Raw genomic sequence first — 17,873 nt, 5'->3', positions numbered from 1 at the left:
GAATCAGATTGGTTTTTATCAAGCCTGAACAGCAAAAAAAAAAAAAAACACCACATGGAAACATGAATTTTTGCATTCAGATTTGAACAACAGTCCTGGGAGGTTTAAAATGCAATTCAAACCTGATTTCTACTCTCACACTGAAGCCTGATTTATACTTATGTCATACGATGGTGAAAATAGCCGATCTACCAGCTAACAATGCACTGCATTTCGTCATATGACAGAGAATAATTTAAGCATTACTCATGCCGATCGAAAGTTAAATCGTTACCACAGCAACCAAGGACGATGTCTGAATACACAAATCTGATCTGATCACTTGCAAATAACAGTGTGGACAGTCATTGCTAAATATCAGATTTGAGAAACAAATCAGATTTGCCAGCAATCTGAACAAAGCCATAATCTGACAGGTCTTAAATGATAAAAGATTCTACACAGGCACATACTGTTTTAGAACAAAAAGAAGAAATATGGCAGTGAATAAACTCAACGAGACAGGGGTATATTTTTTACAGATTCAATGTAATGGAAACATCTTTAAAAGTCTTACGTTATTAAAACGTTGTTTTTACAATGGAAGAAAAACAGACATTTTGATGAAAAATCTACGGGCAATATTTTAAAGATTATTACTATTACTATTTATAGTGCACAGATATTAAATGCTATATTGAAGAATGACAGGAAGGACAGGGAAGTAAAGTGCAACCAAATGAGACATATAGGTTCACCAGCCACATTCAAACACAGTAGGTTCCTTGATCGTGCTAGAATGCTCTGCCAAGATACGTTTTATTAAAACTTATTATTATCATAACCTCACCAGGTCACAAATGGTTTTTATACGACTTCCCCAACAAGGTCCTCTTAAAAGTTGACCCTAGTTTGGCAGCCATTTTCCTTCTTTAGAAGTGGGTTTGACGGCAAGGCTCTGCGAAGGCTTCACTCTGTTGACAGGCCCATAGCTTGTCTGACGCACTGCCAGGCAAACGCTCCAGTACCCTCAGCGGGAGGGGGCTTTACAGAAAGTGTAACAGGGGGGCTTTACAGAAACTGTAATTGATAAGTAATAAGTATGCATTAATGTTTTTCTGGCTGTGCGAGTGCTGGTCTGTGGTGAAATGCTTCACCTAACTTCAGCCCCTCGCCTCCTGCGACGAGCTTTATCAAACCCTGTCTGTGGATGAAATCTTTATTTATTATTTTTTACGTTTTCTAAATGGTAGCTTTTGAGTTTGTTACCAGACAACTGTAAAGATATACGGCTGTATTAGCACGTGTTGGACCACACCAGGGGTAACCTTTTCAGGACCCCTTTAATGATTCATTGACAAGATGATTCACTTTGTAAGGATCTGGATGAACTTCCTGTCTTCAGCGGTTCCTCGACGGAGGTGACTCAAGTCTTGCGCGTAACAATGAAACCCGAGCAATTCGATACCTTTGCTCGCTTCTCCACACTGAAACCCATGCGGGTCAGGCTCCATCCCCACCGCTATGGGCTTCTTGTGTCTTGCTGGCTAGCCCAGGACTCCAGCGTCTCTGGTAAACCCATAGAGCTCTCCTGCATTCTTCGCCTCACCTCAGAGACCTGACACACTAACGTCTTTGCAAGACAACAAGAAAGAGAGAAAGTAGGTCCTACGTGGGAGCTTAGTGCATTCTTGGGCGACCATAAGGAATCCGAGGCACTCTGGATCTATCAGCCAAATCCAAGTAGCAACAAAGCTTCCATTGAAAGTGGAGGAGTTGATTGTTGCCTTAGAGAGAACAGCAGTAATGAATGAATGGTGCTCAAAAGAGATGCTTGATGCAAATTCACAGGTTGTTTTCCTACGCAACATAAAGGACTTCCAAAATACCTCTCTTGTTGACTGTACAGTATATTAAAGGGGGTGCAAGTGATATTTTATGTTAAAATAAGTCTTAAATAGCTATATAATGACATGCAGGGTTAAAGTGGTTAACTGTATCTTGGATGCATTCTATACAAACAATACAAACTTCTCAATCAAAGGCTGCCAACAACAGAAGCTACACTCAATAGCCGCTGTACTTCAGTTGAGGACAAAAAATTGTTCTGTACTGTAACATCGATGTCTACAGCAAAGTCCTTCCCCTTTCTTTCAGCCCTAGATGATGAATGCCATAAAGGTTGACAGGTCAAGAGCAATGGTGATAACAGTGATAAGGAAAACTAAATCTAGCAGGAATATGACATGTGACCTTTTGACGCCAGTCTTATCGTCTCCGAAGAGTAAATATTGTGCACTCTAAGAAATCAACAAATCATGCAGCACTTGCACAACAATGGTTTGACACACATTGTACTATGTTGCTATTGTATTATCATAAAGGTCCATGGTTGTGTTAAATCTAACACGGTATTACTTCAAGTCTCTGTATAGGACCACAATTGATACAAGTCCCCAGGACTTTTTTCGTGTTATCCTTTTAGCCATAATGTCTGACTGCACCTCGTGCTGTTTACATTTCTGAATAATAAAGTATTTAATCAATCAATCAATCAATGTATGAGCATGTCTGTGTAAGTGTACAGTATGGGTTTCTGGGTGTGTTTATGTGCAATACACATGATATATAACTGCCTTTATTGATCATATGCATATACAGCACACACACACACACACACACACACACGCATGCATGCGCATTCACGTGCGCACGCGATTACATGAACAACGTAGGCAGAAAACCATGCTGACAGGGTTCGAAGGGCCAGGCTCCATCTGTACAGCTTAGAAAAACACAGCCTATCTGTTTAATAGGCCTAATTAGATCTAGAGGAGCCACAGGGGGCCACTAGAAGGTGAGAGGGGTTACGGGAAGGTGTAGGGGGTCGTAGAAACAGCAGGAGGTTAAGCATGTGTGTATGTGAGTGTAGTGAGTGAGTGAGTGAGTGAGTGAGTGAGTGAGTGTAGTGAGTGAGTGAGTGAGTGAGTGAGTGAGTGAGTGAGTGAGTGAGTGAGTGAGTGAGTGAGTGAGTGAGTGAGTCAGTGAGTGAGTGAGTCAGTGAGTGAGCACCAGTAGGGCTCACTCAAACCTACTGCAAGAATACGTTGAAGCAGGGGAACAACTAGAAAAGTGTGCTCTGCCAGGCCGGGTTGCCTACCCAGGCCCCGCAAACTTTGGCAGATAATAAAGTATTAGAATGGGATCTGAAAAATCAGACTCATACATCTTGATCATATGACCCCAGACTCTGTGTACCGATTTGCGTGAGGCTTGGACAAAATCTGTAGGAGTATAGGCACCATTAGGCAAAATTCTGCCTAATGGTGGCGCTATGACAGGCTGATGACGGCGCCGGAGTTGAGCTGGTCACAGACTGACGGACAGACACACAGACAGACGGACAGGGACGAAAACATAGTCTCCGGCCTCCAGCATGGTGGAAACAATAAATGGAGAGACAAACTGAGTGGGAGAGAGGAGACAGGGAGAGAGAGAGCAAAGCTGAAAGAGAGTCATTAAAAACCCATTAGAGGTCCGGGTGTACCCACTCCCAATTCATTTGTGGACAGTTTTAGGGTAGAGTGGGTGTGTGGGGTCAGAGGCCAAGGCGACCCCTTGAAGAGTCTCAGGCTTGTAATAGATCCAGCCCCCTCCTCCACCTCCGATGATCTGCCGGCATCTCTTTGGTGTGTGTTTGTGACGTAACGCTCGTCATCCTCTCTTCTGTTCCCTCTTCTCCCTGTATCCCCGCCCCCTTCTATCCTCAGCACTAATGTCTCCAGAAAGAAACATGGGTCCTCAGAGGGCTCCTTTTAAAGGGCTTCTGATACAGGGTCCATTTCCCACAAATCACAGGAGCCCCCACTGTTATGTCACATCATTCTTGACGCAGTGCATCACCATGACCAATGAGAATGAATCATTGATAACATGAGCCCTCCCCAATCCATTCCGTCTCTGTTACGATAAGTGCAGTGACAGTAACAGAGCTATGAATGGGCAATCTATATATACAGTCGCGTAGTGGTTGGACTTAAGGGTCATTCTGTCAGGACTCTTTGTTTCTGCTATGTTCTAGCAGACCACGTGTCCAATTTCCTACACATTTCGCCTAACAATCGATCATGCCTGTCGCCTTTGGATCGTGTACTTTTAATTGTTCAGCATTCATTTCTACTTGTTTTTTGGCCCATATTTGCCGCACTACATGATTACGCAACATTTGTTGCGTAATCCAGCTACCTCCCCATCTCCCCTAGCATGGGCTGTTTCACAACCCTCAGAACGGCGAGGCTGCAGAACATCATCACTAACATGAAAAATAGGCATTTACCCAAATTAACATTATACCACATCTTATTATAACCCACCAGCATAGTCAAAACCCAATGATGACCAACCAGGCCAACGCAGAGCAAGCCACCCTGTGTACCTGAGGGGTTTGTATTTGAGGAATAATAGTATATACGTAGCCTATATTGTAGGATACTAGATGTGAGGGACTAGGCTACTAGATGTGAAGGCCACGTAGCAGCCCGGACCTCTAGTTCTCTTACAAGTCCACTAAGGTCACGATTGCCTTTCCAGTTTTCATTGTGAGAAATAAAGTCTTGTGATTAAAGTCGTATTACGAGAGTCTGCATTTCTGCCGGGGAATGGCACAGTTTAAAGGCAAATGGCCAGCATAGAGTGGCTGTGTGCGTCACAGAGCCTGTGGCTTATGGCTTCATATGAAAAGTCAATTGAGCATAAGGGGAAATAGCTTAAGCTGAGCCCCAAGGCCGATCAACCAAATCAGTGCCTGATGTCAAACACAAAAGGTAACCCATCCATGGGCAAAGCCTCTCATATTTTTTACATCTGGAAAAGTCGTCCTTGTAAAAAAGAAGACAAGAAAGCCAAACTTTTATTAAAGAGTGATCTGTACATTGATTGGACCTCTTCTTTAACAGGGCCTGATATTTCAGAGACACAAACGATTTCTCTATGATGTGTGCAACCACTATGACCTACTCTTTTAGCCAATTGTTATATTAAGACCAACTTGACTATATTTATCATTGATATAAAACCATATATATTATATAAATGTATATAAATATAAGACAGAAATAGATATAACTTTTTTATTGTACAGATGAATTCAAGCAATGTTTCTTTCTTTTTTTCACATGACCTATAGTGTCAGCTTGCATCATCTGAAGTGGAACAGTACATGTAAATGTCACTGAATTTTCCATCTACAAACTGAGAGACAAGGCCTCGACAATTACATATTTAAAATGGGAAATTAGTTCAGAATTTATTTGCCAATCGGGAAGTCCCGTTTGTTTGATATTGGAAAAATATATTAAGAGCTGAAAGTTCACAGGGTCCAAAACAATTATCCTTTTCAGCAACAACTCCAGTTGTGACCTGAACAACTGACCCATGATTGTCCTGCACACAACAACTCGACTACAACCCTAACCCCATTTCTTAGAACCAAACGTTCATTTCACTCTGAAGAAAGAGTCCCATTTGGTATATGGAATAATGAAAGAAATACAAATCGACAGCAAAAGGAGCTCTAAAACAGTTCACATTACTTGATAGGGCAAAAAGTGGTTTAAGGCCCGGACAGCTGGCGTAGCGGTCCGGGCACCTAGGCTCAATGTACGGCCGTTGCTGCGTTTCACTCCCCATTTCTCTCTCCCAATTTCCTGTCAACCTACTGTCCTATCAATAAAGGCATAAAAAGCCCAAAAATAAATATTTTTCTGGGCCAGGGAGTGACATGCTGAGTGAGATGTGAAATATCTCATGAAAATCTAATCTGTAGTATTCAGTAGAAAAGCAACATCCATCAAAGTCGAGTTAGCAAACAAACTCATTCCCCCTCCATTGACAGCTGATGTTCCGGCAGCTGGGAGAAACTGGCAAACAGTAGAATCTTGGAGGACAATTTCGAGACAGAGAGACTTTTTCCAGCCGATCATAATATTATTCAAGGTCCGTTCCACTCCTTTTCTCAATCAGACTATGATCCAAAGCAGATGGCCTGTGTCTTCAGGACCATTAACTGTGAGGGATACACACTTGCACACACACCCTAATAGCCCTTATTAACAATCAGCTCTCAAGTGCTTCCATCTCTCAGTTACTTAAAGATTTCAATTCACGCAACCCTTTCGGCTGTACAGTGGCGCGAGGCCATTCCATTGCGCAAGGGTGTATGGAGGAAACCTGTGTGTGTGTGTGTGCATGTGACCGTGCGTCCCCTTTGGCCAAGACTTTCAAGTGGTCCTAATTACAAGTGAACTCTAAAGGCGATACATGACCTTTTGCAAATGAGCTACTGCAATTTCAACTACTGTTACCAGCACTGACCTCCTGTAGCCAATGGGAGAAGGGGAAAAAAATACTAAATTTCTCTTTTTTTTCTCCCCTTTCGAAAAATGCCTATACGAAATGTGTTGTTGTTGGCTGGCATCCCAGGTCTGTTAACATAAGAGTGTGCTCCCTGTGGGTTTGCTCACTCGCTCGCCATGCTGCGCTCTGATGCCCACAGGATGTCTGGAGCGGGCCAGGGGGGGCCTCACAGACTGAGTGCCAATGTACAACACCGCCCTCTGGGAAGGAGGGGGTGTGTGTGTGTGTGTGTGTGTGTGTGTTTGTTTGTGTGTGTGCACTGGGCATGCATGCATAATTATGCACACGCATGCGTGTGCGCGCGCATGTGTGTGTGTGTGTGTGTGTGTGTGTGTGTGTGTGTGTGTGTGTGTGTGTGCATGTTTGTTTGTTTGTGTGTGTGCACTGGGCATGCATGCATAATTATGCGCACGCATGCGCGCATATGTGTGTGTGTGTGTGTGTGTGTGTGTGTGTGTGTGTGTGTGTGTGTGTGTGTGTGTGTGTGTGTGTGTGTGTGTGTGTGTGTGTGTGTGTGTGTGTGTGTGTGTGTTGGAGGTCTCGGTTTCAGGCCACACACCTGGTGTCAAGTTTTGGCCCCTTGTTTCCTGTAAACACGTGTTATTGAATAAATATATCTTAATGAAGCACATTAGCTTTACAGAATTGATGTGGCAGCACAAGAACTGTAACAACACTGTATTTTTTTCCCCCCGTAGCTCTTTGCCAGTGGAAGAAAAAACTACTCATGTACAGTATACAGTACGTCAGGATTTCCAAACGTATTAGAGCTCAGTAAATTCTACCTGGAGCTGAAGTTTACAAATGCAGCAATTCCTTGTTTAACTTATGTCAGCTTTCCTGTCACATACATAAAGGAAGCATAGCATTAGCAAACACCCGTCGAACTCAAACAGAGTTGCAAACTAGGCACGTCTGTTCTCATCCAGACTTCCCACACAGTGATTCCCTCAGTGAAAAGGGCTGATTGTCAAGCTGATTAGGATTTTTGGTTTTATAAGACATTAGTCGTTCTGTGGCCTGTGCAATTCTGGACGTCCATTTTATTTCATGCAAAGCGTCTACTTATGAAATAATTTGTGGACATAAATGATATGGTCATAAAAAAAGAAGCATTCAGAGCACTCAGAGTGTGCATTGTGTTATGGTTGATGTTATTGCTGTAGTAGTTGTGTGAAACTGCAAGTGTGATACTCAGGGGGAAATTAATGAAACTATACGGCTGTGGTGTTCAAACGAATGTGGCAACAATATGTGGATGTAAAGGAATACAAGGACGTTTGCGCTGCAGATCTGTGATATACTTGCATGTAGAATCTGACCCTGAAAATAACATAATCTGAGCATTCCAACTGGCAAAACATCAGATAAACCATCCCTATAAAACCTATAAGGTATAGCTGTTATGTTAAGAATTTCAGGTAATTTCAGCACCATCTGGAAAAGTACTCATCTGCCCCAAAGCCAAACATCTGAGACTGAAAATAAAGCTTCAATGTGTTTGTTGGCCTTTGTCCAATGTAAATAATGAATAATTTCCCCTCAAATACCTTTACAATTTTAAATTCCTGAAATGCATGTTCATTGGCCAAATTTCTGTCATAAGAGCAAGACAATGTGGGTGATGTTACATCAATGTTTCCGATTTTGGAGATAAAGATCATTAACACTTTGAACGATGCCACGAGTGAATCCTTAATTATACATTTTACTCTAAGATGAAATGAACACTTTTGACCTATCTGGAAATATTTTGGAATGTAGTTATCATCTAGTTATCATCTAGATAATTTAGACTTTCTACAAACTCTGGTCCATGATTTCTAATCTCTTGACAGTTGGTAGCCCTTAACGGTGCAGTACTGTACCATGCCAAGACAGCTAGAATCCCTTTTGGCCCACCTTTTCCCATACGAGGAAAACTAGCCATAATTGTAGTGGGGGGCTCACTGGGGGGAGGTCAGATTCAATTACATCTAATTTCACCGTGCTGTATTCACTATCATGCTTTTATTTGTAACAGCAGAAATGGGCGTCGTTTGCGGTCAGCTCTTGCTGAATGACTACGCATTTCCTAAATCCTATTCACACAACATGAACTGAATGGGCCAGTGTGAAACCGGATATTGTGGACTTTGTATTGCAACAGATCTAATCCACAAGTGTCTAAAATGTGATGTGAATAAAAACAAAAACTCAGCTTTTGTGTGTTGCATGCAAAATGGAGAATGCACACACTGTACACATACTGCACATACAGGTACATTCTTGCACTGTATCTGTATTTTGTCCAATTCAGTTAGGCGATGGAGATAAGGTAGGCAATCAGCCAGAACAACATTTCTCCCTGAGCAGTGCATACAGTGTTGGCTGTGAAGTGACTTTCCAAACAAGATGCTAACAAGTTTAGGATGCGGGTGCGTTGTATAAGAGCTGGAACAGTGATTGCAAGGAGATCAGGTGGCTGCAAGCCCAGCACAGCATTCATTATGGGGAAACCAGATGGTCAACTATACTGTAGCTCTACTATGTTCTCTGTCCACCTTTCTAGCTTTGTGTGGTTCACCTTGTCCTTCGGGCTCTTTCTCTCTCTACTATTGTCGCCAATGTCTATAGTAAGGAGATAACAATAGCAAGAACCGATATTATCTGCAGATATTTTATAATTTCATCAATGGTTACATTACTCATTAAATAAATGCCCATTAAGCCAAATGTTGCACATGTAAAAGTATAATTATTAATGTATTTATTATACAACACCAACAGAACGCTTGGTCCAGAAAACCAATGAAAATGTAAGACAGCCACTGATGGACACCCATGTCTGTGACCTTACAACAGGTAGGTCGGACAACACATACGGTACTTTAGTCTTTTTCACGACATGTTTGCCAGCCGACGACGCTGTCGACAGACACTTTCCCTTCCTCATCCCCTTCATGTCAAGTCTTTTTCTCCCCCTTCATTGTCCATGACTCTCTGTCTCACCCCATCCATCTCTCCTCTAGTCTCCCTCTCTCTCTACCCACGGCCTGTTGGTGCCTCGGGCATCAGCCCTCCTCCACGTATGGCCACAGACTGGCAGCTGCGCTGTAAACTTATCACGGGCGAAGAAAGGAGATCTGCCAGGCTCTCTTCCTGTCAGCAGAGATGTCAAGGTGAACTTGGGGGACTCCTTAAATAACCAGCCCTTCGACCCTGGGTCCCTCAAACACCCCCCCCCCCCCCACCCCACCCCCCGGCAGCAAAAGATTATAGGAAGCCTCTTGTTTACAAGGGCATCGCTAGGGTCTTTTACAGCTGCAAATATATCTACTGGCAGCAAGGGTATTTATATGGAACAAAAAAAGACAGGGGCTCTGGATTACCTGGCTTTACAGCATCAGCTTAATATAGGAGGTGATGGAGTTGGTGTGTGTCTGTGCACGTGGTTTGCGGTGGCGTATTTTTCAATTGCACCAGAACGAAGGCTCTCTTTCTGCTTTCTGCCCTCCCTCTCTGCCCCATTTGCTCCTATATCGCTCCCTTATTCTCTCTCTGCAGGGAAATGGAGGCTGCAGTTGGACTGAAGGCTGCAGTGGGCTGTCAGCGGTCAGGCTGAGGAGGCATGCTTAGAGTGCCGGTAGTTCCATCTCCCCAAGTGTACCCTGCAACCCTGGCACGCACACTGGGGCACTGGTGACCATCTGACAATGGCTCATACCTTGGACAATAACAGACTTGCAATGTTTGCACATAGCACTGTCTTCGCAAGTACTCATCCTGTTCTAAGCAGTGTCCAATTTAGATCTGATGGACATGAGCATGGGAAAGCGCTGCAGCAGTGTAACGTGATATGACATATGAAAACTGCAATAAATACCTCATCGTGTCACATGAAACATGTGGACGACAAGCCGTGTAATGCTCCGTCATGGCACACTGCATGTGCAGGTATTTGTCTACATACCCAGCCACGACCCCAGATATTATTGATGTGAGCCAAAAGGCACCAGCAGGATTTCAGTCTCCTTCACGGTGTCCTGTCCTGGGTGGGCGGGAGGCTAAATGAAGGCTGAATGGAGTTATGCCAACCATGCCAGCCTGTGTGGCAGACCATGTGGTCTTAGATTACATGCCTCTGTTCCCTGGACATGGCTTCCCCTGGGATCCCGGCCAGGTAAACTGTCAAAGCCTACTTCCTCCCACAGCGGCGGCAGGATTAAAAGTTCTTTAACTCCCCCCCCCCCCTTTCCCCCGCCCTCTATCCTGTTGGACCCCCCCATCTCTCCTGTTTTTACCCGGGGCTAATCCGCCCTTATGGCAGGGACATGAGCTAGCACCCCTGCCTTGTTCCAAAGCCATGCGGGCGGATGGGTTTCCGCGGAAGCCAAGTGGTGAACTGAGACCCATTGACGAGCTCTTCCCAAGATAGAATTGTAGTGATACATGGAGAGACAGTGTATTAACACACACATTCATTAGCAAACAAAAATCCTAAAACATCCGTCTGTGACAACATCTATGGAGTCACATGATCTTTCATGCGAGCATCATGCTCCATACACACAAAAAATATCCCTCCCCCATAGCTTGAAGACATACGTCATTGTGATTCCAAGGCACAAAGCAACTAAATCCACAGAGTTAGAATTTCTTTGGTGAGGCGGAAATGCAATTGACAAGAGATGGAGGAGGGGCTGTTGTCCCCAAAGTGCTTTCTACTTTTTCTTCACTTTCCATCTAAGAAAGTGCCACTCAGCCTCTCCCTGCAGCAACGTGGGGATTCGAGTCGATTCTATGGGTTTTTATCCTGATTCCAAGTTCGCCGTCACCTCACTGTTGTACTCTTTTCTTCACTTTGAACAATGTGTTAATACTTGCACACATGCAGCTTGTTTGCACAACTAAAACCTCTGGCTTGTTTTAGTCACATGTAACAGGTCGGTTTGTGATTTTTTATCTCCAGTCAGCCATGGCGTAATCACTCTTCATGTGTGACTTAGCGTAATGTTATAAATAAAAAAAGTAAACACTGTTTATGACAGCTGTGGATATGCGTTAGTAAACAACTCAGGCACACACATTTTTACAACCATAAATCACAGCACTAACGTATACACTGCATATCCTTTGTCCCAAGTCCCACTTTAACAATGGTCCACACAACATGCACACTCACTCCCCACTGACAATCCTCAGGCTGTTTATCTGACCCGAAGGTCTTCACCCTCTGGTGGTTGCCAGAGGCATCTCACACTAGGGACACTCGACAGAGACTCATTCATCACAGGTTAGTGAGGACTGAGGAGTACTGCTTTTAGTGTCTTGACGAAAAAACATGTCATGCTTTTTGGAAAATCTTGTTTCAATTTCCATGAGCATGTGGCATTATTATCACCGCCCCCAAAATAAACATAATAAAAGCCCATTAGTTCTGTTAACTCCTTCCTAACATATTCAAATACGTTTCACTCCTTGTTAAGATCTAAAACCATGCAAGTTATCATAACAAACAAGTCTGACAAATCAGGCCTTTGCTGTTAGTGTATACAAAAGCCCTTAAACCCAGAGGCTTTGTGAAATATTAATATCCTTGGTGATCTGTAATGTTGTCTGTCCGTCTGTGTGCAACATGACATGATGATATGATTGTGACTGTGAGGTTATTGGAAAGTGACACATACATAGTCCTCTGGCCATGTTTACATAAAGGCACATGGGCTGCCTACACACATAAGTAGACAGTCACATACACATGGCATACCCAGACTGATGATATGGAACCACTCAACCATAACCATGTGTCTGGTGGTTCATTTCCATCCACTTAAAATAGCATGTATGTTACACCTATTTTAGGCACATGTATGTAACATCAAGGCTTTTCACAACCCTGTGGTCATGATAACGTTTTGAAAAACAACAGGCGAAGCGGCACTTAATTTACTTGGGACCTGAGCCGTTTCAGAGACACTAAAAGTCAAATTTTCACAAGCTGCCCGCAAAACAGTCAAGCTGAGAATAATACCCAATGTCCTTCATGTGGACCAGAAACATCCGCTGACACGCATGCTCGCACACACATGCTCACACACACATGCTCACACACACGCACACACGCGAGCGTGCATGTCCAGTTCAATCCGTGCTGCACAGGGATGCAACACATTTATGTATTGAATTCAATACAAAGGACCACAATGTACGTAAGTCCCCAGGACTTTTTTTGTGCTATTCTTTTAGCTTGAATGTCTTACTGTACCACGTGCTTACATTTTCTGAATAAAATATTCAATCAATCAATGTTTATTCTCTCTACACAGGAAGGAACCACTATGACCACTGCAGTGTAAACTGCTGGTGACACTTGTGTTTCTGACTTTTCCTGGATTCAGTGTAAAATGCACATGGATATTTATTAATTGAATTATTGTGCATTTCTGTGGGTGAGGACAACATCCTTTACGCTGTCTAGAACTTGCAAAAAGCTTTATGTTACCATATGACGCTTCGGTCCTTAGACCTTCATCAGGACAAAAAGAAAATACATTTTTAACCACTGATTTGTTTTCCACATAATCCCATATCATCAAACATGAGTCCCTAGTCTCAGCCCGGGGGGCTCCTGAGACCCAGTCTGTGTCTCACTGTACCTTGATCGCCAGGCTCTGAAAATAAACAAAAGAATGGCAGCCATGTGAACATAGTGTGCAGTCGTGCTGACTGGCAGGAGCCAGGTGGGCAATGGGACGGCGCTCTATAGCCATCTATACATACATACATACACATATCCCACAATGCAATGCAAGAAAACACAGCGATGAGCCTCCCAAAGAGACAGCAGCCATGCTGAATTGTGTTTTTTGAACAGGCCATGGTTGGTCATTAGTCATTCAAATGGGAAGGCTTATAAACACTAAGATATATGGCTAGCTGCAAAAAACCTATCCAAACAAACATCTCTAGGTTAAGTGTGAAATGCCGTGTGACGGTCAAGGCTTCGTTTTTACGACCTTGTTTTATTCAGTGCTTTCAATGAAAAAAGATCCTATGCAGAAATGGCTTGTGGAAAGAGAAACTGTATCTTGCCAGTTTATCTAATTTATCTGCTCATGCAGGAAAATAATTTAATGTCTCCAGGCGGCCATTTTTACAGGAGGTCAGAGCCGTGGGACGCGAGGAAACCCACAAATGTCAGCCCCCGCTGTAAAGCACACGCCATCTGGGACAGCCGGAGTTGAAAGGCTTCCACACCTGCAGTGACTGTGGCTTCTTCTCTGAAGCTCTGACAGCACCTCCACCATAACTGGTGTTCACGGTACGTCCAGAAGACACTTACCGGAACATTGTAACGCTGACATCCTATTGACAAGTCCAATTAGCACTAATGTGTGGTGGCCAGCACCTCCCCTAGTTCTCACAGGTCTCAGTGGGGATGGGGCAGCCTGGCATACAGACAGACAGCCTAGTAAAGAGACATACTGTAAACATGCAATGATGTGTCTCTCTCACACACACGCACACACACACACACACACACACACACACACACACACACACACACACACACACACACACACACACACACACACACACACACACACACACACACACACACACACACACACACACACACACACACACAGAAGAAACCATATGACACACACAATAAATGTACATCTGCAAGTGCATACAGCTCGCACACACAAACACATCCCTACCTAATTACTAAATTACTCACACCTGGGGGCTGTAGCACAGAAACAGGTGGCATCTGTAGCTGAATGAGCCATTCTTATACGAGTTTGACTCGAACTGCTAACAGTCCAGCTGCTTTAACGCCCCTGGAAATCAGACCTACTGACTGACTTGTCTTGATTGGCTGATGTATTTACTATTTATCTGTTTATTTGCTTTACTCTGCTGTACAGTAGGGTTTTAATCATTGAAAGAATGGAATTGGTTTGATCATGTCTTAAGTAATTTGAGAAAAGGTGAACCTGGAGTCACTGATGATGACGATAAAAAAGTAACATGCGCTCCATGAAAATCATATTTAAGGAATGAATGCTGAAAATACTGAAAAACTAACTAAATTAATGAAGTCGGAGAAAATTTACATTTTGTGGTAGGCCACATTCGCCCCCCCCCCCCCACCATAGAGACTGGGGTTTGCTTCCTAGCAGTAGTAGTGCTTCCATCAGACGCGACTGGCATTGTCCGCAGTTGGAATGCCAGCTGTTCTTTTTCGCCGCACTAGTGACTCCTGCTGGTCAGGAGGGCGGGGAACTGGGCCAGACAGTGTGAACCTCAGAGAAAAAAGCAGCTGGTGAGTGTGTATTGGAGGAGGCATGTTGTCGTCTTCACCCTCCCCCAGACAAACAGTGTGGGTTGGCAGCAAACGGGGACCAAAGTACACAAATTTAGAGAAAGAAAATTATTATGCAATTGGCCATGACCATCAGTGGGTCTGTTGTGCACAACAAAATACTATAAATATGGAACCGTGTTAAAATGATGAATGCCCAGCAATACATTGATGAAGCTTGCATCATGACTCAATGTGACACCAAATGCCCACCCCTGCCAACTTGTGCCCGAAATACACCTCCACTTGTCGGTATGGCTGAGCGAGTCGGAAGGCACAAGTGCAGAGGGAGGGCACCAGTTGGCATGTACAGTATCAAGTGTGGCAGATAGTCATGTACCAAATAAAACCTGTTAAATCCTTCCCATTTATGCTCCATCCAGACCAAGAGGCAAAGAATGCAGCATTGTTTGCCTGGATGCCCCAGTTTCACCTCCGCTGCTCTTCTCTTCTACACTAATCCTTACTCTTGCAGGTCCGTTTGATTGCATTTGTACACTCTCAGAGTTACAAATGGAAAACATTTACTTCCACCAACCCATAAGAACAACAAAAAAAAACTTTGCTTTGAGCTTCAATGTTTGCATTTCTCCTGTTTCTAACCGTTTCTAACGTATGTCACCCCCTTAAGACGGCAACATTCATTACCTAGGTTAATCATATTTGAGTGATAAAAGTGTCATTACTATGCCAAGAGTATTACGTGTAGATAACGCTGATGTAAACTCACCCGTGTCATCTCTCGCTTATTGCGTGGGAGTTGCACCCTGTTTCCATTGACAACCAAAGCACCATGAATGATAACAGTTGTTAGTATTGCGTCAATAAAACAAAGCTATGAATGAAACCTTTTCATGGCAACAACACCATTAAGAACACACTCACTCTTCCTTTAAAAGGTTTTAGCGGTTAGGTAACACATTGAGGGAAGGGTCTCATTATCACTGAACAATCTTTCGCCCTTTGGCTGCAGTGCTGCCAAGAACCCCACCCACACTACCTCGATCTAGTGACCTATCTAAGCAAGGCAAATTGCCCCCCCCCCCCCCAAGAGAAGTGAAACCAAAGGAGGGCTTGAGCAGTAGTGGCAATTAGTCGCGGTGGCTAAATACCCTCTAGGTTAGACCTGAGAACACAGCCATGGAGGTGTAGAAGAGTCAGCCATGAGGTGTTGGGATAGATGCGAGAGAAGAATGAGCTTACCTGGGGGACACAAGCAGCTGTGGGAAACTTCTCTGGCCTCTCGCGTCTTAGGTAGCCGAGCCGCAAGCTTCTGCACAGGAGACAAAACACACAGCAATGTTACAATATGGTGACATTGGTAAAATATGGTGAAACTGTACTCGATAATTGTATAATCCTCAGACGGCCTGATTCCATCAATCAATGTCTGCTTAGATTACTGATGTTCAATAAAGTGTTTTAAACAGCTGGTGAACTTCATCATTGCACTGGCAATGCCAATCATTTGGTCAGTGAATACTGTGTAGAATACATTATCCAAGTGTGCACTGTCTTTAAATGTGTATACACAACACTCCCAATGTACAACCCATAGATAGTGAGATTAGAAAACATCAATCAAAACATGCAATGGATTTGCCACTAGTCTCGATTTAAACTTCATCACGGTATCAACGTGTGACAGTTGACCTCGTTAGATCAACAAAAGGCCGCCTGCGATTTGACCCTGAGCAGAACACAAAAACATTCTAGTACATTCCCAGTGGCATAGCAGCAGTCCCATCGGTGATGGTTACTATCATAGGAATGCCAGGGCTGGCTGTTTAGAGGCCTGCAACAGGTGCTGAAGGGGATGTTATGAACGCTCTGCCATTCTAAGCATTGAGTCTCTATTCTCTGTACTGCCCGTTGGCCTAGTGTGACCACTATCCCAGTATATGTATGACTGTGGCCGTGGATCATACCCGAATCCTCAGTACAAATGCGCACCATTAAACAAAAAATATTTTGGATTAGTACTATTTGGGTGGTGGAGTGCCAGACAGGGATTACATAGACTGTGAATCTCACTCGGGGTAGAAAATTGAAATAAATGTTATGAGCAACTTTATGAACAACTAAAATATTAATGTACACACCGCAGCCCTTATATTTAGTGTTTTATTCCATTTGTAAGGGGACAAGTTATTACAGCCATGTCAAACCTGCCAGCCATGCTCTCAAAAAGCTGGGACTGACTCAAGATACCCGAGGATTCAAAAGTCATGCACTCTCATCACAGGCTCAAGCTGAATCAGCTGTAGGACTGCACTGTTGCACATTCTTCCCCTCAAACCCCATAATATTATTAACATAGCTCTGGGAATTTATTTGCTTGATCCTGACATGTCCTGCTCTGGAGAACTCTTTAGTAAGACAAATCCATTGAGCTACATAGCTACAAGTTCTATATTGCACTTTTTGCTATGCTGTGCAACACCCAGCTAAACATGGAGACGAAAGGACCCATAAGACAACCAGTGCACTACATAATGAGAGATAATGCAGAAGAGGTACTGGATTCTATAGATTCACCTATTTGTTTCCAGTCAGCTTTGACCCTAAAAGCCGTTTCTAACCACATCAAAAGTCACAACTGACATCCAGAGGCTTTTAAAACTGTGCCAGGGGGAACAAAATGTAAAAACCATGATACAAAAGACTATCAGTAGCCTTTATCACCCAATCATACATTCGGCTGACGTTTTCGCCAAATCCACGTTAACAACTGGTCTCTGTGAGGACTCATCTGAGAGAGCTCCAACAGACATCTTATATGTAATGCAGATGCTTAGTTAGTGATGGCATACACAAATCACATACATCAATTACGGCATGATGCATAGGGCATACATGCATGCATGCATGCATGAATAACAGCTGGGGTGCCCAGTCCGTTTGGGAAAAGGGAGCTGAAGGGTGGATGGAGGGATGGGGTGATAAAAAGAGAGGGAGGGGCGTGCATTCTCCGCCTCTATGCCTCCCCACTTTAATGGTAACCCGATGCCAGAGTTTTTGATCTGGTTTTAACATTCTATTTTCAATGCATGACAAAACCTTCTACTGTCCTAAAGCTATACTAAGACCATATCGGCATGACTCCCCACAGGGCCCCAGTTATGCT

General features: G+C 43.6%; 1 protein-coding gene across 1 annotated transcript in view; it reads right to left on the bottom strand.

Moving 5' to 3' along the window:
- LOC308100610 (uncharacterized protein) overlaps positions 1 to 17,873 on the bottom strand; it is a gene marked incomplete at its 3' end in the record, with an annotated part of 47,397 nt that overhangs the window by 24,705 nt on the left and 4,819 nt on the right. Inside the window, exon 2 of the mRNA XM_080449676.1 lies at positions 15,950 to 16,019. Coding sequence (XP_080305802.1) covers positions 15,950 to 16,019 — 70 coding nt within the window. The remainder of the gene's footprint in view (positions 1 to 15,949; positions 16,020 to 17,873) is intronic.

This window comes from Gymnoscopelus braueri (genome assembly GCF_963280865.1).
Source record: "Gymnoscopelus braueri genome assembly, chromosome: 14".
Lineage (NCBI taxonomy): Eukaryota > Metazoa > Chordata > Actinopteri > Myctophiformes > Myctophidae > Gymnoscopelus > Gymnoscopelus braueri.
The sequence above is the reverse complement of the archived record's forward strand: the minus strand, read 5'-3'. Positions and strand labels throughout refer to the sequence as shown.